Source organism: Cervus elaphus, chromosome 12, assembly GCF_910594005.1.
Source record: "Cervus elaphus chromosome 12, mCerEla1.1, whole genome shotgun sequence".
Taxonomy (NCBI): domain Eukaryota; kingdom Metazoa; phylum Chordata; class Mammalia; order Artiodactyla; family Cervidae; genus Cervus; species Cervus elaphus.
This window is the reverse complement of record NC_057826.1, coordinates 3,672,944-3,697,069: the sequence shown is the minus strand read 5'-3', so window position 1 is coordinate 3,697,069 and position 24,126 is coordinate 3,672,944. Positions and strand designations below refer to the sequence as shown.

At 41.1% G+C, this 24,126-nt stretch overlaps 1 protein-coding gene across 9 annotated transcripts in view; it reads right to left on the bottom strand.

The window, feature by feature from the left end:
- GALC (galactosylceramidase) overlaps nt 1-23,644 on the bottom strand; it is a 51,286-nt gene extending 27,642 nt beyond the window's left edge. Inside the window, exons 1-9 of one of the 9 annotated variants that reach the window (XM_043920493.1) lie at nt 23,289-23,559; nt 22,597-22,679; nt 12,565-12,743; nt 12,323-12,391; nt 12,004-12,067; nt 10,361-10,474; nt 5,752-5,891; nt 3,680-3,718; nt 1,805-1,935 (exon numbers count right to left, since the gene is read on the bottom strand). In XM_043920493.1, the coding sequence (XP_043776428.1) occupies nt 1,805-1,935; nt 3,680-3,718; nt 5,752-5,891; nt 10,361-10,474; nt 12,004-12,067; nt 12,323-12,391; nt 12,565-12,579 (572 nt within the window). In that variant the 5' untranslated portion in view covers nt 12,580-12,743; nt 22,597-22,679; nt 23,289-23,559. Of the gene's footprint in view, nt 1-1,804; nt 1,936-3,679; nt 3,719-5,751; nt 5,892-10,360; nt 10,475-12,003; nt 12,068-12,322; nt 12,392-12,564; nt 13,121-22,031; nt 22,518-22,596; nt 23,203-23,288 lie in introns of those variants that run through there. The other 8 variants (XM_043920496.1, XM_043920490.1, XM_043920492.1 and 5 more) reach the window with 8 other exon arrangements.
- Nucleotides 23,645-24,126: the final 482 nt, after the last annotated feature.

The window sequence follows — 24,126 nt, the reverse complement described above, 5'->3', positions numbered from 1 at the left end:
GATACTAAAACCCAGGTCTCTTGTGATGCCCAGATCTATAGTTCAACAAAATAATGTAAAAGTTCTTTAAGAATATAATTTTTAAATGCATATAATTAGGCAAAACGTCTCTATTATTTCATGGCATGATTTTTCAAACTTTAAATGACAAGATTAAGGTCACTGAAAGTAAACCAAAGTTTATCCTATCAGAAAAACATATGTGTATTACAGGAGAAATAGAACTTATAGACGAGGTGGACTGTGGTAGCAGCCCAGTTTTTTCTGAAGCTCCCCACAAAACTCCTCCTGAAACCAAACAGACCAATCTGATGACAGAAATTAAAACCCACAGACGATACGTCCATCAAAACCGGGTGACAGCGAGTCCCCAGGAGTCCTGCAGCGTCAGGATCAGCAGAGAGAACGTGGGAACAGTGGGGGTGACAGGTGACCAACAGGTGCTCATTCCACAGGGGCAGGCCCCACCCTGAGCGGGAGCACCGGCATCAACCAGCTAAAGGGCAGAGGTCTTCACAGGCTGGAAACTGGGGCCAAGGCCCAACAATAAAGTCACTAAGAGGTTAACACAACGCTGTGACAGTGTAAACCGGACTGGTCCAATAGGAACAATGTGAGCTACACAAGGTAATGTTAAACCTTCCAGGAGCTACGTTTTTAAAACACAAAATTTTAATCATATATTTTGTTTAACCCAATATACCCAAAATACTATCATTCAACACATGTAATCAATATGAAAAATCATTAATAACTTACTTTTCTATTATTAATATATCTTTAAAATTTGGGTGTGTGTTTTACACTTATAACACTCCTCAGTTCAGACTAACCACATTTCAAGCGTTCCATAAACACCTGTGGCTAGCGGTCCCCATAGTAAACAATACAAACTGAAACTCTTAACTATTTCAGAAATAGGCAGGAAATAATCTAAGCTATGGATTTTCCAGTAGTCATGTATGGATGTGAGAGCTGGACCGTAAGAAAGGCTGAGCACCAAAGACCCTTTTGAACTGTAGGGTTGGAGAAGGTGCTTGAGAGTCCCTTGGACAGCAAGGAGATCCAACCAGTCCCTCCTACAGGAAATCAGTCCTGAATATTCATTGGAAGGACTGACGCTGAAGCTGAAACTCCAATACTTTGGCCACCTGATGGGAAGAACTGACTCACTAGAAAAGACCCTGATGCTGGGAAAGATTGAAGGCGGGAGGAGAAGGTGATGACAGAGGATGAGATGGTTGGATGGCATCATTGCTCCAACTCATGTCCACTGAATCAAACTCTGGGAGATAGTGAAGGACAGGAAAGGCTTTGTGTGCTGGGGTCACAAAGAGTCGAACACCACTGAGCGACTGAACAACAACAAATCCTTTCTGGAATGGTAGAGTCTCCCCATGAGAATAAGCTCCCTGAATTAGAATCCAAATCGAGCAAGACAGGAACACTTAGGGTGAGGGAGAGACAACACTGCCTTCATAATTTCTAAATTGTAAACACTACTCTGCCCCTTAATCTAAATAAAATCATGTTTTGTATTTCTGAACACTGACACAATATTTCAAAAGTCATCAATACATTATTACATTGTCATAGAAAGATTCCCAAAATACACCAAAATACATACCTTTCAAAGAAAAAAAGGAATGAAGCATCATTTCTATATGCTTTAGTTAAGTAAATACAAGAAAGCAACCTTCTGCAAATACAATCAAAAGGGGAGAAGCAGACAAAAACAAAGGTGCTGTCGATAGTCAGAGCAACCAACAGAAACTGTTCACTCTCAGAGTAAAACATTCCTTACCCTATTACATCAATCACCTTCAAGAGCTCAGGGTCGAGCAGCATAGAAGCAGAAATGGGCTCCCAGAGATTATCACTCGCTATGATTTTCACGTGCTGGAGACCTTGATGGTTCAGCATTCTTCTTAACACCTTTCAGAGAGATAAGCAGAACACAGGAAAGGTTAAAAATGAGTTTTCAGCTGCTGACTTACGACCAAGTGAGCTGAAGTGTCTTCAGATTCAACAAGCAGGATGAGACTGTCAACATTATTTCTCAATAGAAATGCGCCCCATGTGGAGAGGTAAAAAAGCACTATCACTAAGATAATCTACTTCATGGGAATGTAAAAAGAAATGTGAAATGTCAAGTTTGGGAAGATGAGCGCTCCTCACTGCAGCAACACGGTCTGCCTGACTACAGGGCTGCACGGGATACGGGCGCTAGCTTGGCTCTGCCCCGTCTTCCTGCTGCCCTCATCAGACCTGTACTCATCCTACTCCCAGCTTGCCACGGGCGACCCTGCGCTTCCGTCTTACACTGCTCCACTGGCCCCTCCACAGCCCCCCACCCCCACCGCCGCGCTCACCCGTCCTGGCAAGGCCTGCCCCCTGCAGGTAGCTTTGAGTTGCCTGGCTCTGGCTGCAGTCAATCCTCTCAATCTACGCCCTCTCCTCCACACAGCTAGTGACTAAATCGTGCGGTTAATCCAAAACATACCGGCCTACTGATGGCTCAGTGCCCCTACTGGTCTAATCCATCTTTCTCCACTTGCTCTGCCCCCAAACCCCTTGACCTCTCAGTCTTCACGTCTTCCCAATGGCATGGTCTGCCTTAGCAACTTGTGGAGCGCCTATCCATCCCAGCTTGAAGATGCCAGCTAGTCTTTAAAGAGAATTCCCTGACCCTCAAGTGCAGGCATTGCCTCCTCTCTGCACCTTCTGACAAGCCCTCTATGTGCATTATTCTGCTAAATAAATCATGACTGATTTTTCAGCTGGTCATATGAGACTCTACAGCCCCCAGATGTGAACTCTTTTTGGGGAGAAAACATACATTTTATCCTTGTATTCCAAGCATATATACAATGTCTGACAAACTAGGTGTTGAGTAAATGCTTCCTGGCTGACGGATTGAATAAATAAACAAAATAAAGTTAGTGGATATTACGTGCTTAAGAGAATAAGACACTCAATTTAAAGAAAAAAAAATAACTGAAAGAAAATGTGACCACGAAGTTCTATTTCTTAGAGAAAAGACATATAAAACAAGACAAACAGAACTATAAAGTAAACCAGAGAATATCTCCACTTGAAAAGTTAAACTGCCATTTGTTTTCCAGTGATGGAAAGGGTTATTACTCTCAGATTTTCCTTTCCTAAAAAATAGCAACAACAGTAGCTACCCCTTAAAGGAGACAGTTAAGAAGTAGAGAGAGATACACATTTAGGGAAAGTACCTCAAAAAGAAACACACTTTGCAAATATTAGTTGCTATCTATTTGCTAATCACAAATAGAAAAATACAACACCCTCCAATGTAACAGGCATTCCAAAGAAAACAAGAATGAGATAATATACTACAAATTTGATACATGACAATAAAAGAAAAATACATTTCTTGAAGTTCTAAAAATCTAAATGATATAGTTGTTTCATAACAATTATCATAATTATATAAATATTGAACTTTTAAATAGAAAAATACACCACAACTCTATCGACAAAGGCAATTTTTGGGGGGATTAAAAGGAATTATATAATTTTATGTTACAACCGGCAAATCACATCACTGTGCTGTAAAAAATACAGTGTTCCTCCTACTGATTTCCATGGAACTATAAAGGAATTTTTCACTAATAACTTAAAGATAAAAAGATTTTAAAGTTGTACAGACCTTGATATAATTAATGTCAAATGCCCTCTCATTCCAAATCTACAAAACAAAAAGTCAAAATGTCAGAATTGTAAGATTTTGTGTCAGAAAATAAACACTACCACTAAGATGCCTCTTCTCTCACCATCTTTCATATTATCTGGAAAGCCATTTTTCTTACTTAATAGAGTGTCCTACTATTACATTTATAGATATTTATAAGACAACATAACTTTTAATTAAAATAGTATTTTTTAAAACCTTAACATATTTGGAGGGTATTTTTCAAAATGTCACTTACTCCAGAGATTTCTAAAAGTGGACTGTTGAAATCAGTCCATAAAGATCGGCGAAGCAGTGTATGCCAGGAACCACAGCAGGCACTGGGCCCTCACCACACCTAGGACTGTGGCAGTCATTCTTAGCAGTCCCTACACTTACACCTGGAAGCCAAGGATGAATAAGGACACTGCACAGGACTCATGTTTTTAGCACACACAGAGAATCACAATGATGTGCTACATCACGAAAGCAAACTCTTAGTGAAGACAGATAAAAGGAACATGCACAAATCTCTTAGGCTTAGAATCACATAGCATGAGGTTTCAGTGTTGAAACAGAACTTCGCTAAGACTTTCATTTTGCACCTGAGAGATGGGCCTAGGTTCCAAATACTCTTTTCACTCCAGTGATTCTGGTGGTGGTGGTTCAGTTGCTAAGTTGTGTCCGACTCTTGCAGCCCCATGGACAGGAGCCCACCATGCTCCTCTGTCCATGGGATTCTCCAGGCAAGAAGACTGGAGTGGGTTGCCATGCCCTTCTCCAGGGGATCTTCCTGGCCCAGGTCTCCTGCACTGCAGGCAGATTCTTTACCAACTGAAAAGTGATCTGATCAAAGAAACTTCCTTATCATGGCACGTGGTTATGAAGAGTCTAAAAGAGATGTGAATAACCCATTTTCTAACAGAAACATTTTCTGTGACTTTACCATAATAGAATGTTGCAGGACTCACACCTACATTTAGTTTCACTATGGGTTAAAAATATTTGTGTTCTCAAACACAACAGACTAATTTTCAGTTATAGTCTAGAGAAGCATAACAAAAACAGTGTGTCCCTGCTTCCGGCTTCCTGCAGCCCCAGTCTGCCCTCAGGCCCCACACCGCGTATAGGATCTGCAGTGAGCCTGCGGCAGCGTCCACCCCTCTCACCCAACTCCTCGAGGGCTTATTAACCGTGCTGTCCCCAGACACGTCAGTCACAAAGCCTGCAACACAGCAGCGGCCCTGTCACTGCTGGCTAACTCCATGAAAGCTTTTAAAACCAGTTTTGACAGCATATTTACTACCCAAAGTGTATAGAGACCCACTATGTGTGTGTATAAGGCTCCGTAGGGGCACAGTGCAGGGTGAGGCATGCCTCCAGCCAGCCAACAGACCAGCTAGAAACACAAGATGCTATGTCTAGCATTTTTAAACCATTAAAAACTATTAAGTAACAACTCAGGACAAGGGTAGGCATATTTCTAACAGCCTGCCTAATCAGACCCACTATTCATATTTTTTACAGCCTGAAAGCTAAAAATGGATTTTACAATTTTAAGTAGTTACATTTTAAATGGTTATATAATTACCTACATAATATCCTTAATATTGCCTTATGATCCACAAAACTTAAAATATCTACTCTCTAGCACTTTTAGAAGTCTGCTACCCTCTACTTTAGGACCACAGAAGATTGAGGGAGCAAAATGAGATTAATCACTAAACTATAAAAGTAAACACATTATTGTTTTAAGAATTATTAACAGAAAAACGAGGGAAAGTTTAGAAGAAGAAGAATTTGAGCTGGGGTGGTACCAAAAACAAAAACAGTGCAGGGAGGCATAAACTACATACAGGTTTCAAAAGTGGGAAGATTTGGATGGACAGAGAGGAAGGATCAATGGTGACATAGAGATAACTTGTCAACAGACATCAACAGAACAAATTAGTCTCAGGACACAAAAATGTCAACAAGTGCCAGAAATTACTTTTAAAAATTATAAATAAATGTGCAAAGCCTAATCATGTTCTGAAAAATATATTACTGACTCCGATATAATCAATGTCCAGATCGTGATAATGCTTGGACCCCACAATCCAGGTCACGATGTAGTAGGCGGTCAGCTGAAGATTGACGTAAGGCCAGTTGAAGCCCTTCCCCAGCCATCCGGGGAACGACCACGGCAGCCCTGTGGAGACGAACAGGCAGAGTTGGAGCAGGTACAGCTGTGCAGCACCACGAAAACCAGAGCAAAACAAACAGAAAGGAACCGACGCGGGCTAAGCACACAGCCAATGACGGTCTGACCAAAGGAAAGATGGCATACCAGGCACAAACTCTCAAAATCCCTTCCAGCTTACGAACATAATATTTCCTTACTGATCCTGAGAGTCAGGTTCCATGATTCTAAGTGCTCTTTCAATAAAAAGAAATAAAAAAAAAAACAAAAACCCTTTTCTCAATGATATTTACCAACAGAAACAAATGTAACATATAATTTAATATCCCCACCCCTGCTAAAAAGATATTCAATGTACAATTTTTGTTCTCTGAATGCAAATCAAAGAGTTTTGAAAGGTTTATGCTTAACCTGGTGGTGACTCAGACAGTAAAGAACCCGCCTGCAAGGCAGGAGACCCCAGGGTGATCCCTGGGTCAGAAAGATCCCCTGGAGAAAATGCCTGTCCACTCCAGTATCCTTGCCTGGAGAGTTCTACGGACAGAGGAGCCTGGCAGGCTACAGTCCATGGGGTCACGGAGAGGTGGGCATGACTGAGCAACTAACACTACGCTTAACGACTTCTGTGAGGCAAGTACAACACAAACTCCTCACTCACTACCACATCTTCTTACAACTGGAAGCTATTAAATACTAAGGAGTAAGGTAATCAGATTTTGCAAAACTAGTTTTTCTTTATGGCAACATAAGTGCCAGTGACTCAATAGGGAAATATGCCGTTGTTGTATGTTATTGAACAAATAATCCACATTCTTCTAATACCCCAGTTATTATTAAGTTTTTTAAAAAAAAAGAGAGAGAAAAGCAGCACTAATTATGATTCTAAATCCTAATTCTCTTACTAATATAGTAAAATAAGGTCAACATTAAGTTCCTTAACTGTTAATATGTTACCAATCTAGTTTACCACTGAAAAAAATTAAAATCAAAATGACAAAATGCTTATTTTTCTAAACTCTAGAAGAATGCCTAAGTTGTACCTACACAAGAAATGTGACATTAAAATAATGGAATGTTTTAAAACAGTGAAATCCCAAATACATTCTGAAGGCCCACCATGAGTAAGTCTTTGTTAGGAGAGGGTTCAGCCTGCCAGATTTTCTGCATTTAAATGAGAACTGACCTTGAAAGCAGCCCAGGGGTCAAGTATGTGCTGAAGTCAATGATGCTTTTTACTGCTCAATTTCTGAAAACTCTTACAAAAGTCTATTTAGAAAGAACACACTGACTCCTCATTTTTTTAACTTAGAAAAACTTACACTTGTCCTTTGATGGTTGAAAATGATTTTTAAAATAACGTGAAGTTAACCCCTATAAGTTAGGACCATCAGCAAGAAAAAGAAATGCAAAAAGGCAAAATGGTTGTCTAAGGAGGTCTTACAAATAGCTGAGAAAAGAAGAGAAGCTAAAGGCAAAAGAGAAAAGGAAAGATATACCCATTTGAATGCAGAGTTCCAAAGAACAGCAAGGAGAGAAAAGAAAGCCTTCCTCAGTGATCAGTGCAAAGAAATAGAGGAAAACAACAGGACAGGAAAGACTAGAGGTCTCTTCAAGAAAATTAGAGATACCAAGGGAACTTTTCATGCAAAGATGGGTACAGTAAAGGACAGAAATGGTATGGACCTAACAGAAGCAGAAGATATTAAGAAGAGGTGGCAAGAATACACAGAACTGTACAAAAAAGATCTTCACGACCCAGATAATCATGATGGTGTGATAACCCACCTAGAGCCAGACATCCTGGAATGTGAAGTCAAGTGGGCCTTAGGAAGCATTCTATGAACAAAGCTAGTGGAAGTTATGGAATTCCAGTTGAGCTACTTCAAATCCTGAAAGATGATGGCGTCAAAGTGCTGCGCTCAATATGCCAGCAAATTTGGAAAACTCAGCAGTGGCCACAGGACTGGAAAAGGTTAGTTTTCATTCCAGTCCCAAAGAAAGACAATGCCAAAGAATGCTCAAACTACCGCACAATTGCACTCATCTCACATGCTAGCAAACTAATGCTCAAAATTCTCTAAGCCAGGCTTCACCAGCACGTAAACCGTGACCTTCCAGATGTTCAAGCTGGATTTAGAAAAGGCAGAGGAACCAGAGATCAAAATGCCAACATCCATTGGATCATCAAAAAAGCAAGAGAGTTCCATAGAAGCATCTACTTCTGCTTTATTGACTATGCCAAAGCCTTTGACTGTGTGGATCACAACAAACTGGGGAAAATACTTCAAAAGATAGGAATACCAGACCACCTGACCTGCCTCTTAAAAAATCTGTATGCAGGTCAAGAAGCAACAGTAAGAACCAGACATGGAATAACAGACTGGTTCCAAATTGGGGAAGGAGTATGTCAAGGCTGTATACTGTCAACCTGCTTATTTAACTTATATGCAGAGTACATCATGCGAAATGCTGGGCTGGATAAAGTGCAAGCTGAAATCAAGATTGCTGGGAGAAATATCAATAACCTCAGATATGCAGATGATACCACCCTTATGGCAGAAAGGGAAGAGGAACTACAGAGCCTCTTGATGAAAGTGAAACAGGAGAGTGAAAAAGCTGATTTGAAGTTCAACATTCACAAAACTAAGTCATGGCATGTGGTCCCATCACTTCATGGCAAATAGATGGGGAAATAATGGAAACAGTGACAAACTTTATTTTTTGGGACTCCAAAATCATTGCAGATGGTGACTGCAGTCATGAAATTAAAAGACGCTTCCTCCTTGAAAGAAAAGCTATGACCAACCTATACAGCATATTAAAAAGCAGAGACATTACTTTGCCAACAAAGGTCTGTCTAGTCAAACCTATGGTTTTTCCAGTAATCATGTACGATGTGAAAGTTGGACTATAAAGAAAGCTGAGCGCCGAAGAATTGATGCTTTTGAACTGTGGTGTTGGAGAAGACTCTTCCGAGTCCCTTGGACTGCAAGGAGATCAAACCAATCAATCCTAAAGGAAATCAGTCCTGAATATTCATTGGAAGGACTGATAGTGAAGCTGAAGCTTGAAAACTTTGGCCCCCTGATGCGAAGAACTGACTCACTGGAAAAGACCACGGGAAAGATTGAGGGCAGTAGGAGAAGGGCACGACAGAGGATGAGATGGTTGGATGGACATGAGTCTGAGCAAGCTCCAGGAGTTGGTGACGGACAGGGAGGCCTGGCGTGCTGCAGTCCATGGGATCACAAAGAGTCAGACATGACTGAGCGACTGAACTGAACTGAAGCCCTAAAAATGGATCTCAATAAATCACATAATTTAGCCTGAATGTGTAAGCCTATTTGAAATAACCAAGGTCATTTCAAATGATTAAAGTATGCTTCAACTGTGTGTGTTTGAAATCTTTTATAGATCTGTACACTGCTATAGGAGAACAGCACAAGGAATATAGTCCCATGTGAGAAATTATCCTGCCACTAGAATTTAAGCTCCACAAGAAAAGTGACCACCACATCCTTGAGGTTCAAAACAAACAACAACAAAATCACTTTTGTATGCACCTCTTCTAGAAATGGGATCCACTACTGTATGTAACACCCCATTTTGCAAGTGAGTTGAGATATACTGCTATCGACTAGAAACTGGCACCTCCACCTGCCTTACAAGGATGAATCGTGTGCGCTGTACTGCTGATTTTCAACACCCACTGCAAGGAGTCAGGGTGGAGAGCAGAAATGAGGCACTCTGGGATACATACTCTCAGGAGCCCACCTTATGAGCCCAATTCTTGTATCTCCTCGTCTCCAGAAAAGCGCTGAACTCCTTCATGGGGATGCCTGCTCCTTGTGACCAGCAGAAACCTTCCACGAAAGTGTGGACCTGATTGCATGTGCTCCCCTCACCAAAACCACATACACACCGACCCCCCCACCTCTCTGGGGGCGCTCTTTTCCTCCTTCTCAAGTGCTGTCTCCCGTGCTGCAATCCTCATTTTGCCCCAAAGAAAACTTAACTCGTAACTCTCACATGGTACATTTCTTTAAGTTGACACCGTTGCATATACAATATACAATCTTATAAACACTGTCCTTTTACAAATTTTAATGAGACATTCTGTTGAGGAAATTAGTATAATACCACAAAAAAAAGAAAAACACAGAATAGACTTAGGTTCTAAATATGATTTTGACGGTTACTAATGTTCCAACCTTAAGTCAGTGGTGTAACTCTCTAAGCCTCCACTGCTTCTGTAAAATGAGAAGACAATGCCTCCCTCCAGAGGCAGGATAAGTATCAGACACTATACATGAGCAAAGGAAGACGCATGCCCGGCACATGCTTGGCTGCTGGTAGCCTACTGGCAATGTTAACCACAAGATTAGCTCTTCAGCAGTAACAGGTACTCCACACACAATTCAGAACTTTAAAATTAAAAGGGAGCAGGCTACAAAAGTATGGCAAACCTCACTTCTTACCTATGAGTGTAATATTAGGGTTTCGCTTCTTAGCTTCCTTCATTAACCACCATTCATATCCTCGGAAATAATTCTCATCTAATGCGTAGTGCATGTGGGAGGGCTCTGTGCCATCTGAAGGGAAGAGAGCAAAGCAGAAGGAAACTATGAATGGTGCTTCATAGGCCACACTCTACACACACAAACATATTGCAGAGAAGTAGGTTTCAGTTCCAATCCTGACCTGGGGCACCTAAGAATCATCTTATAAAACTTAAAGGTAGATGATCAAAGCGTATTACTGCACTTTTCCATTACCCTGAGCATCACAAAGGTCTTAAATAATAAACCACAACTTTCTATCATAAGCTGTGAGTGTTATCAGCTTATATAGTTGAAAATTTCTAGGACTAATATCCTGCTGGGAGTTGGTCTCTCGGGTTTTCAAATCCCCACGCCCAGCTCTAAGTTCAGCCCACCTCAACTTCTAGCATCTCAATCCCAGACGTGAATCCTGAGCTGCTAAGCTCCAATTTCCAAACCCCGTGCCTTGGGCCTATAACATGCCTCCATAAATCAAGACAACAGAATACTGAGAAAATAGGAATGAGCACACTTTCCCATTGTAAGAAAATTCTATAGTAATCTCTATAGGGTGTCTAGGTAGGTAAATAACATCAATCCTCACATGTTACCATGTTTCACAAACATCTGGCCTGGGAGAGGCGCCCTAGCCCTTTTCTTCTTAAACATAAAAATCAGAATTCACAAGAACTACCTGCTTCTGTATCTCTATCTCTAATCTAGCTTCAGCAAATGAAGATGGCCAGCCATTATCTATTCTGCAAAAAAGGGTTTCCTGATAAAATGCATGTCTTCCTATAACAGCTAGGGGATGGTTTTGTTATGGGGTTTTCTTTTGTTTTTAATTTGCATTTTTCCCTTCAGCATAAATTAAATACCAATACCACCATGCAGATATATCTATTTAACAAAAATTACTTACAAGTCACTAGCAGAAACATGGGCATATAGACAATTCTCTAAGGTTTACTACAATGGAGTCTAATCTATAAAAAAATAAGCTATATATAATCATTGAGAGAATTTTCTTCTTCCCAAAAACCAGAGACCTAAAAAATTTTTAATTGACTGCATGTTTTACACAAAGCCAATCAAAATGATGACAATAAAGACTGCAAATTTACTGGTTAAAATTATTTTATTTTTAAAGGACAAAAATGCTGTATCTCTGAAATACCAATTATATTTTGCCACATATTTTATTTAAAGCTAATAACACCTTTTTTTTACATGTTTAATACGTTAAACTTACTTCCTTAAAACTTCTCAGTAAAATTTCACTCTCTCCCTATTCTCTTTCTAGTGACTATTAGTTTATAAAAAACTGTGGATTTATTTACTACTGATTCTTCAACTAAATAAGAAATCTAAAGTCCACAAGCTGCTTTGTATGAAAAAATACATGTGTTGATTTAATATTTTTAAAATAACTATAATGAAAAAGGAACAATAAAGAACAATCTAAACAGTAATCAAAATCAGAAATGTTGGCATTATTTATATTCTGAAACCACAGTCTATGAGTTTAGGTACAGGTTCAAATATTGGAGGCAAACATCCCAGTCCCCAAATCCTCCTACCTGTTGTCTGCCCATCACCACCTATTTCAACTTTTAGAATATGCAAAGAGGCACCGAAGTTTGGCTGGGGAAAGAAGTAACAATATTTACAGTGTGGTTCATTATATGAAGGATAAAACATTTCAAGACAATTACTAATCACTGCCTTTGATTTTACAGATAAGAAAACCAAAGCAAAACTTCAGATAGCAACTTATTCCAAAAGTAATCTACCAGATTTTTAAAAACTAGAATTGTGAAGATGCTAAAGACTATTGCTGAAACTCACAACAGTTTCTAAAATATCACAGATACCATTAAATCATTATTTGTTCACTACCTTAAAGAGATAATCCAGTATTTCAGAACGGTAGGGCTCTGGGTAATTTACTAGAAGTCGGGAGGTTGCCTAAAAAAAAAAAAAAAAAAGAGTTTTCAAAAGCATAAATAAAGCAAATATAATCATAAGCACTTAATCACGGTGTTTATGCATGCCATGCCACCTAGCACGTCCACAATTAGCCAGCTCTTGGGCAGCACCGAGCTGTGGGAAGTCGTCTCCCAGGTTCTTTGTTCTCCTACCTTTGTCTTGCTCATCGCTGGGTAAATAGGGCTGATGTCTGTCCAACAGCTAAAACACAAGTTCCCAGCAACAACCACATTTCTCTTCTACTGAGATGAGGGTTGGTGACGGTTGGCTGGGAGGTTAAGGTTGCTAAGTCTATTGATGAATCTCATTATTATAGATTTATCTTGAGGACCTAGACTCAGAGAGTGGTTATTAGAAGAAATAAAACAGTTTCTCTACCTCAAGACTGTTTGTCACCTACAATATCTGGGGGCCAAGAATGGGAAAGACGAATCTCAGGCAATTTTTCCCTCAATATCTTGTAGGAAAATATTACAAGCAGCAATTCTAAGGAACCTCTACTCTCCTCAGTCTTATTAGAGATTTATAGGTGCCATCTCTTGCTGTTAAGAATGATGACACAATGGTCCCCAGGCCAGGCTGTATAGGAAACCTCACACAAGACTGGCATAAGCACTATTTACAATAGCTAGGACATGGAGGCAACCTAGATGCCCATCAACAGACGAATGGATAAAGAAGCTATAGTACATATATACAGCGGAATATTACTCAGTCATAAAAAGGAATGCATTTGAGTCAGTTCTAATGTGATAGATGAACCTAGAGCATATTATGCAGAGTGAAGTAGTCAGAAAGAGAAAAACAAGTATCATATATTAACGCACATACATGGAATCTAGAAAGATGGTACTGGTGAGCCTATCTGCAGGGCAGCGATGGAGATGCAGACACAGAGAAGACTCGTGGACACACTGAAGGGAGGAGAGGGTGGGACAGACTGAGACAACAGCATGGAAATGCACACATTGCCACACGTGAAACAGCCAGTGGGAATCTGCTGGGACTCAGAGCGCAAACCAGTGCTCTGTGACAACCGAGAGCGGGGGACGGGTGGGAAGTGAGAGGGAGGTTCAAAAGGGAGGGGAGACATGTATACCTGTGGCTGATTCATGTCGTATGGCAGAAACCAACACAACATTGTAAAGCAATTATCCTCCAATTAAAAATAAATAAAAATTTTAAAAGACTGGCATCAAAATGCATGGATAAAGAAAGGTGGAAGAATAAAGAGATAAAAGAATTTCCCTCCCCCCAAGAGCTTTCAGAATAAAGTTCAGATTGTTCAGTTTTATACCCAAATTCCTTAATTATTTGGATTCTCACATCATCTATGTAGGTATAACAGACTAATATATCTTTCTTCTGTCTCCATTACTGCCTTGCAAATAGGTTCATCAGACCATCTTTCTAGAGTCCATATATATATATTAATATACAATATCTGTCTCTTTTGGACTTACTCCACTCTGTGTAATAGGCTCTAGGTTCATCCACCTCATTAGAACTGACTCAAATGTATTCCTTTTTATGGCTGGGTAATGTTCCATTATATTTATGTACCACAGCCTCTTTATCCATTCATCTATCAAATGTACTCTACACCCTCATCTGACCAAATCCAGTCCAAGTTTTCCGGTCAAACTCCACCTCTTCAACGAAGAATCCCCTCTGCTCTTCCTCAGCGTTGTGACGTAGGTGCCTCTCCTGTGGACTGTGGCCTCCCTCAGCAACAGGTCCACGGTGCTACCATTAATCCCTCTATCCCCGCACCATCATCACTGCTTCACCTCTAAGATCCTTGGGGACAATGACTGGGCCTCATTCAAGTTCATATCCCCATTTATTCTCTTATTCAATAAGCATTTATTTAATATCTCTTTTGTTATCATTTGCTTCACCAGTACAGGCAACATAATATAGTCTTTGAGTCCATGGAGCTGGAATCCTGATTACATCATTTACAAGCAGTGTGACCAAGGGCAAATTATCATTTGCCAAGGGTCGTCTTACTCATTCGGCTGTCCCAAGACTAAATTCAGATATAGGCAAGGACTTAGCACAGTAGCAGGCACATAGTAAGCTCTCTAGAGATGACAGGCATTGTATACACAAATTGCTTTTAAAAATACAGTCACTTCCTCAAAGAGCTTACAGACTAGTAGAGGCTCAAACATTAAAGCGAATGAGTGCTGTATGTGCACGCTAACCTGGTCCTGACCCCAGGGAAACAATGCTGCCTGCTCTGCATCATGCCGACAACATATACTGCTGCTAGAAGAGTGTGTTTTGCTGTCTGGAGCTTGTTTTGCTCTCTATGCTCTTCCATCCTTAACAAATAAGGGGCCAACTTTGAGCAATCATACCACGTCATTAGGATATTGCCAGCTGATAGTCACACCCAGTGCAAAAGCATTAGTTTTATCAACGGCAATAGTTAGCAGTATAGCCAAGTATTGAAATGTACCATGAAGCAATAACAAATCACCAAATTATTGCTACTAATCATGCTCCCTAAATAAGGCCTGGAGTTGTTTATAACAACCTAGGATGAAGCCTCAGCACAAAAATTGGAAAACAGTTATGTTCTCAATAAATAGCAGGCACTGAATGTATTTTTCACTTAAAATCCTTGGATAACTTCCTTCCCCCTAATGTATGAAACAGAACGATATTAACCAAAATTAGTCATATTATAGATGCCATCTTTTGATCTTTGACACCTATCCTCACAATGTTTCGACCAGGGAGGTATCACTGTGTGCCCAGAAAAAAATCTGAGCTACAGAGAGGTTAAATAACCTGCCCAAGGCTGTACAGTGAGTGACAAGGAGGCCCAGAACAGATCCCTGGCAATCTGGTCTTAAGTCCAGGTGCACCACACTGCTTTCCCTACCAAATACGCAGATTAAATGAGAATATTCCAAACACTTACTGCTACAAACTGTGCTACATCCCGGAACTCCAGAAAGGAGTGACGTGCAAATGTAGTATTGCAATCATTTTCATTCAATCAGTATTTACTGAACTTCTGAGATGAGTAATACATTACACATAGGGACACTATCAGAAAAGAGTTTCCTGTTCTGAGTTATGAAACAAACCTCATTTTAAACAGAGTTAATAAACATAAAACAACAAAAGATTTCCACTTTGAGCAAGTTAAACAATGGATTTAACATCAAAGTAAAGGTGTTAGGACATGATGAATCCTCATTTTATGAAATACTGGCTATTCTAGGTTTAAACCACCAAAATAAAAAAGAGAACAATAGTAGTAAAGGATAAATACATTAGCACATTAGTCTACTGTTTATCTTGAACTATGTACCAACACCTATGAGTAAAGCTGCAACATTTGGAAATAAAAGTGTAAAAATCAGCTGGCTTAGGGAAAAGATTTTTTGCCCAGAGCAGAAGGTCAGATCTGCGATCAGACTAAAGATTTAGTCATCCACTGTCTTTTTCTTTCTGGAGTGCAAGGGCCTAACTGAAGTTCTGATTGCCCAGGAATCCACTTTTCAAAAATAATTATGTTTTATGGTATGTCTACTTAAAACTAGTCATCCAAATCTCATTGGTAACTTGAAACCTTAGAGTTTTGCTAAGTTAAATGATGGAAATTCATTACACACATAATTTCCAAATAATATAAAATGCTGCAACATTAATTACTGAACACAGGTTTATCTACTTTTGGTTTCTTATTACAAAGAAACAAAAGATATTTAGATCTATCAGTAAACACATCCTGTCACTAGAAATTAAGGTTTGTAAGAGTTAAGTACTCTAATTAATATATGTAATTAAAATACTAGAAATAATATGAGAAACCAAGAAAAATAGGATGTATCTTGGCTAAGAAAAGGTATGAGGTAGGGAGATATATTTCTGATAAGGGAAATGAAAGTAATTTTGTCCTAGAATAGACAAAATGAATGGATATAGAAGCTGGGAGAGGGAATATTACCTTGTGTAGTCAAGCTGGCTAAAAATGAAATTATAAGGATTTCTTTAATAAATAGCATACTTATGAAAAACTAAAAATTATTCTTAATCTTCTAAAATGACAAATTTTTATTAGACTATTGGTCTGTTCTTGATAAGCTTGGGAAAGATTCTTTACCTTCTAAGGAACCTACGTAGGAAATGAAGATTCAGATATTATCAAAATAATATTCTATGCTTCACATTATCTTTATCAAATCTTTACTTAAAAAAAAAGAAACCCTGAGTCTTCTCTATTAGAAGAGCTAAGGTTGTGGGTGGGGATGGTTAAACTGGGTTTAAACTATGTAACTTTATATATTTGCCTGTGAAGTTCTTGTCATTTTGGTTAAATGGATAATTAAGTATTGTTTCACAGTGACCAATGACCCTATTTAATCAAGTGTTTTAACATCTTTTTATTTTTGACAAACTTCCCCAAATAAATTCTAAATGAAGTCTTTTTGACCTCATATTAATTTCTTGCGATTTCTCCAGATGGGCCCTGGACATCTCAAAGATGTGTTCTTTCTCCTTATAAAAAGACATGAAACTAATTAGGCTTATTTGCCATGTTAAACTGCATAGCAAGCATTGTCAAGTAAGATCTAATGCTAAACTTTCTTTAGTCGATATTTGTATTGATACATGTTATTAACATACATGTTCCAGAAATTACATGAAATTCCTAGACATCTGCTATGTCCTGGTATAATGCTATCACTTGCAAATCTAGTTATTATCTTAAAATGCTATAGGTTACAGAATAACCAAATTTCCTTATCAACTGAATTACAATGAACTTTATCAGATTTTTAATATGCCCGTGTTTAAGCCTTTTTGTCATTTACAGATAGTTATTGCTTTACTAATGTTTTGGCAAAAATGTTCTTCCAAAAGTGCTTCATCTTCAAGACTTTTGGAGAGAACTCTTCGCTTAAACTACAGGATTCTGATAACTTTCAGATCATATTGATGAACTAGGTAAGAATTTACAGAACTCTAAAGTAAAACAAGAATCATAAAACTGCTAACAAAAGATCAAGATCAATAAGAATTATAGGGAACTGAATGAACTGATGAGGATAATTATAATTTTTATGACTTTTTATCCAAAACATTGTTGCTTCTTGAATGTTTTACTTCTTCCAGATTTGTGGAAAACCTTTTTCCTAACTTGTCTATGACTTGTAGCAATTTGCTAAGTGTATCCTTGTAAACAAAAATAAAACAAATTTCTCCCTATCTGATCCCTCCAATATTCAAAAACTCTTTGTGAGTATTCTTATTTTCATAGCAATATAATTATTTGCATAAGTTTACTAAGAATCTGTCCTCCTCCTAACAGGAAACAACTAGAAACACTGGTTATATTACCAAGGTTTTAACTAACATGTCATATTTGACAGAGACCTACATAGACTCAGATATGACCAGATTTTAAAAATTTAGGTTAACCTATGGAGTCAATTCTTCAGTGCTCAGCTTTCTTTATAGTCCAGCTCTCACATCTATACATGACTACTGGAAAAACCATAGCTTTGACTAGACAGACCATTGTCAGCAAAGTAATGTCTCTGTTTTTTAATATGCTGTCTAGGTTGATCATGGTTTTTCTTCCAAAAAGCAAGTGTCTTTTAATTTCATGACTGCAGTAACCATCTGCAGTGATTTTGGAGCCCCCAAAAATAAAGTCTGTCAGTTTCCCCATCTATTTGCCATGAAGTGATAGGACCAGATGCCATGATCTTAGTTTTGTGAATGCTGAGTTTTAAGCCAGCTTTTTCCCTCTCCTCTCTCACTTTCATCAAGAGGCTCTGTAGTTCCTCTTCACTCTCTGCCATAAGGGTGGTGTCATCTGCATATCTGAGGCTATTGATATTTCTCCCAGCAACCTTGATTCCAGCTTGCACTTCATCCAGCCTGGCATTTCACATGATGTACTCTGCATATAAGTTAAATAAGTAGGGTGACAATATACAGCCTTGACATACTCCTTTCCCAATTTTGAACCAGTCTGTTGTTCCACGTCCAGTTCTAACTGTTGCTTCTTGACCTGCATACAGATGTCTCAGGAGACAGGTAAGGTGGTCTGGTATTCCCATCTCTTGAAGAATTTTCCAGTTTGTTGTGAACTACACAGTCAAAGGCTTTGGCATAATCAATAAAGCAGTAGACGACATTTTTTCTGGAACTCTCTTGCTTTTTTGATGATCTGACAGATGCTAGCAATTTGATCTCTGATTCCTCTGCCTTTTTTAAAACCAGCTTGAACATGTGGAAGTTCACAGTTCACATACTGTTGAAGCCTGGCTTAGAGAATTTTGAGCATTACTCTGCTAGCGTGTGAGTTGAGTGCAATTGTGCAATAGTTTGAACATTCTTTGGCACTGCCCTTCTTTGAGCATATAAAGAAACATGCCCAAAGCTTTCTATAAAGAAAGCTGAGCGCCGAAGAATTGATGCTTTTGAACTGTGGTGTTGGAGAAGACTCTTGAGAGTCCCTTGGACTGCAAGGAGATCCAACCAGTCCATCCTAAAGGGAATCAGTCCTGAATATTCATTGGAAGGACTGATAGTGAAGCTGAAACTCCAATACTTTGGCCACCTGATTCGAAGAACTGACTCACTGGAAAAGACCCTGATGCTGGGAAAGATTGAAGATAGGAGGAGAAGGGGACGACAGAGGATGAGATGGTTGCATGGCATCACCGACTCAATGAACATGAGTTTGGGTAAACTCCGGGAGTTGGTGATGCACAGGGAAGCCTGAAGTACTGCAGTCCATGGGGTCACAGACAGACACGACTGTGTAACTGAACTGAACTGATGGAGCCAATGTCAGTGAACTCTGTACCATCATTTTGGCTGCAGTCTTCAGGCAAGAATACTGGAGTGGGTAGCCGCTCCCTTCTCCAGGTGATCTTCCCAACCCAGGGATCAAACCCAGGTCTGCCACATTGCAGGCGGGTGCACCGCAACCCACTGCAGTGGGCTGCAGGCATGGCAGTCCACTCCAGCATTCTTACCTGGAGAATCCCCACGGACAGCGGAGCTGGGCGGGTCACAGTCCACGGGGTCACAAAGACTCGGACATGACTGAGAGACTAAGCACAGCACATGGAGCCAATAGAGCTCCCTGGAAAATCAGCCTGGTAACTGGCTTACAGGGGTCCCAGGAGCCTCACCAGCTAAGTAAGAAAGGGCACTTCTTGGCAGATGCAGGAATCTCAGAATGTTGGTGGACCTCGAGAAGAAAGGAATTCACCCAAATCTATCAGGATTGCAGAGAAAGTCTGATGATAAGTTCACGGCTTGGCTTCCTAGCCTTGAGAGAGATTTATAATAGCCCAATCTGTGATTCCTTGTGAAAATGTCCAACAGAGCACGCTTAAAATTATTATTTTGGCTGCACTTATATAATCAGGGCAAGTTTAATAAGACTATACTTATTTTGCAAGCAAATTAGCTTTATTTTGGTTATCTCTAATAAAAGGTGGAAGTAAGGGGTGATGATAGAGAGAAAATTATATTTCAGTGAAGAGCTAGAGTACCCTCTGCAGATTATCGTACTGTAGCCTTCCAGGCTCCTCCGTCCATGGGATTTTCCAGGCAAGAATACTGGAGTGGATTACCATTTCCTTCTCCAGGGGATCTTCCCGACGCAGGGATCAAACCGGGGTCTCCTGTACTACAGGCAGACTCTTTACCATCTGAGCCACCAGGGAAGCCCAGTATCAGATTCTAGTCCTATTAATTGTCTTTGAGGTTTGTTTTCTACCTGTAAACTGGACCGAACACTGAATTCTTTTCACTCCCTCCAATATCTGAATACAACATTCCAAACTAATGTTTCTTTTTCCCACCTTTCTGACTTTAAATTATTAGGAACTAAAATTTCCCTTTTCCTGAAGTTATGCAACCTAAAGTGTTCTAACTTTATACAAACTCCAGAGAAATTACAACAGTTCATATCTGAACAACCTTCATGCCTGTTGCTCTGTGGACCACTCAGAAAGATCCCCAGAGATAGTCAAACTCAATCCAGGAAGATCTATGATTGCTACCATCTGTCCCCACTCCATCTGAAGATGTTCTACATCTAGAAATCACAACTGGCTGCCCTCAGGATTCAGAACAGGTTTACAATCTGCTCCATTAGCCATTGTTTTCTTTTATTTTCATAGAAATGTATATTACATAAACTGAATCAAGTATTTGCACCATATAGACCTAACCTTGTAAGCACACTTGCATCACTGTCTCCTGAAATGAGACACAACCCTTTAACGGAACTGACCGTGGCTGGGTGAGATATGGAGCATTCCACCAACCCACGACAGACTCAAACCCACTCATATCAGATGACCCAAAATGTTAATCACAGTATTACCTAATCTTTGAACAGATTCCTCGGGCCCCAAGATCACTCACCTGGTTTCAAGGTGTGACCTTTTAAGCTTAGGACAATGGCTACCAACTGGATTGCAAACTATTGACTGTAGTATAATTACGGGAGTGCTACTATAATCCTTTCTAAATTACAACAGGCCCTATCCCTTACTTTCAGTAAATCAGCTATTCAGGCAGTTTAAGGTCCTCACCACTTACTCTGATACCTAGGCATTAAGGGTGGCTTGTAGTGCAATCCCCAATGGTCAGGATTTTTCTTTTTTGTAATGTAAGTGTAGGACTCAAGCTTTGATTGCAAAGCATCCACTTCAAAGACGTATCCACTTCCGAGATGACTGTCTCAAACACACTGCAGCCAAAGAACCCAGAGCCAAGTTGACATTGGGGGGAGTGGGGACTTCTTTGCCAGATCTCAGTCAGTTTAACTGACCATCATTAGGGCCACTTTTTCTTTCCCTGAACTTTAAGTTCCCACACGTAAGGTTTCAGTTCACCAGTGAAAAGTAAGCCACAAAGCCCAAGACCTCCACCCTTGACCCTAATGAAAGCAGAAGCCCAGGCCCACACCCTCTCTCTCTCTACCTACAATCACCAGGTGTGACCCAGGTATGCCATGTGCTTTCCAGAACCTATAAGTAATAAACTTCTTTTGTTCAAAGTTTTCTGATGGTTATCGCCAAGGGCATCTTGCAATCATAAGAACCACAGGGGCCAGTGCAACAACAACACTGGTTATCAACAGGATGAGACCAGCCCAAAACAGCCACCCAGCAAGCAAGCGTTCAAGCTAGCTCTGAATTGCATCCAAGGACACATATGCCATCTGACTCAATTCAACAAACAACCCATTCAAGAGTTCAGCCTTGCCATTTTCAAATAAAATCAGCTCTACCTCTGTCCTGGGGAACAAAATAGAAAATTCCTCTCATCCAAAGACCTGCCACCACAAACGCCATGAACTCAAAAGCTATAAACACAAGGGGATAAAACAAAGGCAAGACAACGGTTACAGAGAACAAGCTGACAGGACTAAGCAAATTGTTAGGAGCCAAGAACAATCATGCCACTGAAGCAAGCTCCCAAGCTTGGGAGCCACCTGTTAGCATAACTAGGGAACTAAGGAAATTACCAGCTGTGTCCATGCAGACTTTGCATTAAGCTGGTATGGCCCTCAGGTCTCCCTTAAGTATTTTAGAATGCCTAGATAAGAGGAACTTACCCCAACTGACACAGTCTAGAAAAGACTAAGGAGACAGGCCAATTAAGTGTAATTAGTATCCTGTGTGGGATCTTGAAACTGAAAAAGAGCATTGGGTAACTAAGGAAATGTGAAAGGAAGTAAGGACTTTCATTAACGCAATCAACATTGGTTGGGACAAATGTCCCATACCAACGTGAGATGCTGATAATAGGAGAAAACTTGGTTACAGGGTATATGACAACTCTGTATGGTCTTGGCAATTTTTCTGTAAATCTGAAACTATTTCTAAAGTTAAAAATTCGTTAAAAAAAGAAAAGAAAACAGGCTTGCTCCAGAGATCCTTGAATCAATAAAAGAGTTCTCTCAATACCTACAACGAGAATCAATTGGTGCCTTTGTTAAAAATTTGTTAAAATGCAGGTTCTCAGGCGCCACGCCAGAACTTTAAAGAAAGAATGGGAGCTGGCGAGGCCAGTCTGCGTTTAAACAAAAAGACCAGGTGACTTCTTATGTACCTTAACGTTTCCCTCTCTTCGTACACATAAACAGCCACCAACGAGGCCTCTTCCAGCAGGCAACTCACCCCCTTAGGCCTTTGCCATCCGAGGGCAAAACAGTGATCCAACAGTTCAACAATCCGAGACTATCAGCTGATACTGGTGTGGCCTGACATTAGAAAAAAAGACTTTTAAAAGCCCCAGTTTCTGGCTTCCCACCTTCCTAAAGAGAACCAGAGGCACCTGTCGTCCCTTTAAACAAAAACCAACCGGACGCCCGCCCCCTTGGAAAGAGCCCAACCGCAAGCTGCAGTCCTGGTCCGGGACTCTCCGACCCCCTCCCCCCGCCCCCAAAAATAACAGGTGCAGTCAAAACATCCCTCCGGGGCATCCTCTCCGGCAGACGGACGCTCTTCGGGCCCCTGGCCATCTCTGGAGCGAGCCTCCCGGAGTGCCCTCTCAAGGTGAAGAGACCCTTCCCCTCAGGCCCCCCTGCTCAAGTTGAGGGAGGGTTTGAGCCCCCCGCCCTGTCACTATCTAGACCTGTCACTAACTCGGCGAACCTCTGGACCCTCATCTGGTTAACCTAACTGTCTCTATGGGGTCATCTTAAACCAACAAACGCGGGGTACAGTCGCGCGGCCGCGGCGTCTAGACAGCCACGGACCGGCGCCCGCCTCAGGCGGCGACGCGCGCGCGTCGAAACGCTGGGGCCGCGCCGCGGGGGCTTGTGGGACGGGGCGGGACCGCACGCCCCCCGCCCCGCTCCGCTCCTCACCCCGCCGCCGCTGACCGCTCCGATGCCGTCGAACTCCCGGCCCAGCCCGTCGGAGTCGTCGAGCACGTACGCGCCGCTGGGTGCCAGCAGCGCGCACAGCAGCAGGGGCACCGCGGCTTGGCCCGCCAAACCCGCGGCGGCCGTCATGGTTTTCGCCCGGCGTTGCCGGGAGGCCTGAATTAGGCGCTCAGCCATTGTGTGACAGGTCATATGACTCGGGCGCCCAGGGAGGCGGGTCCGGTCGCCGCCATGATGGAGAAGGGCAGGAGGCTGCGGGTGCCGCCGCCGCCATGTTGAGTGTGGGCTGCAGGTCGCTGACGCCGCCGCCTTCGTGTTGTGGGGTTGGGGAGCGAGCCTTTTCTAGCGGGCCCTACGTCAGCGCTTGACTGCAGGTTTCTGCGTTTGTCACTTAGGTGCCCCGCCTCTGGCATCACCTACTGAGCATTTTGTCAAAGAAAAAGATGGCTATCCAAGGCTAAGGGAGCCGTGCAGTGAATGGCCTACCGTGGACCTCCCCAAGCATCAACATTCAGAAAACTGAGATCGTGACATCCAGTCACATCACTTCATGCCAAATAAATGGGGAAACAGTGACAGACTTTATTTGGGGGGGCTCCAAAATCACTGCAAATGGTGACTGCAGCCATGAAATTAAAAGACATTTGCTCTTTGGAAGAAAATTATGACCAACCTAGACAGCATATTGAAAAGCAGAGACGTTACTTTGTCAACAAAGGTCCGTCTAGTCAAGGCTCTGGTTTTTCCAGTGGTCATGTATGGATGTGAGAGTTGGACTATAAAGAAAGCTGAGTGTGAAGAATTGATGCTTTTGAACTGT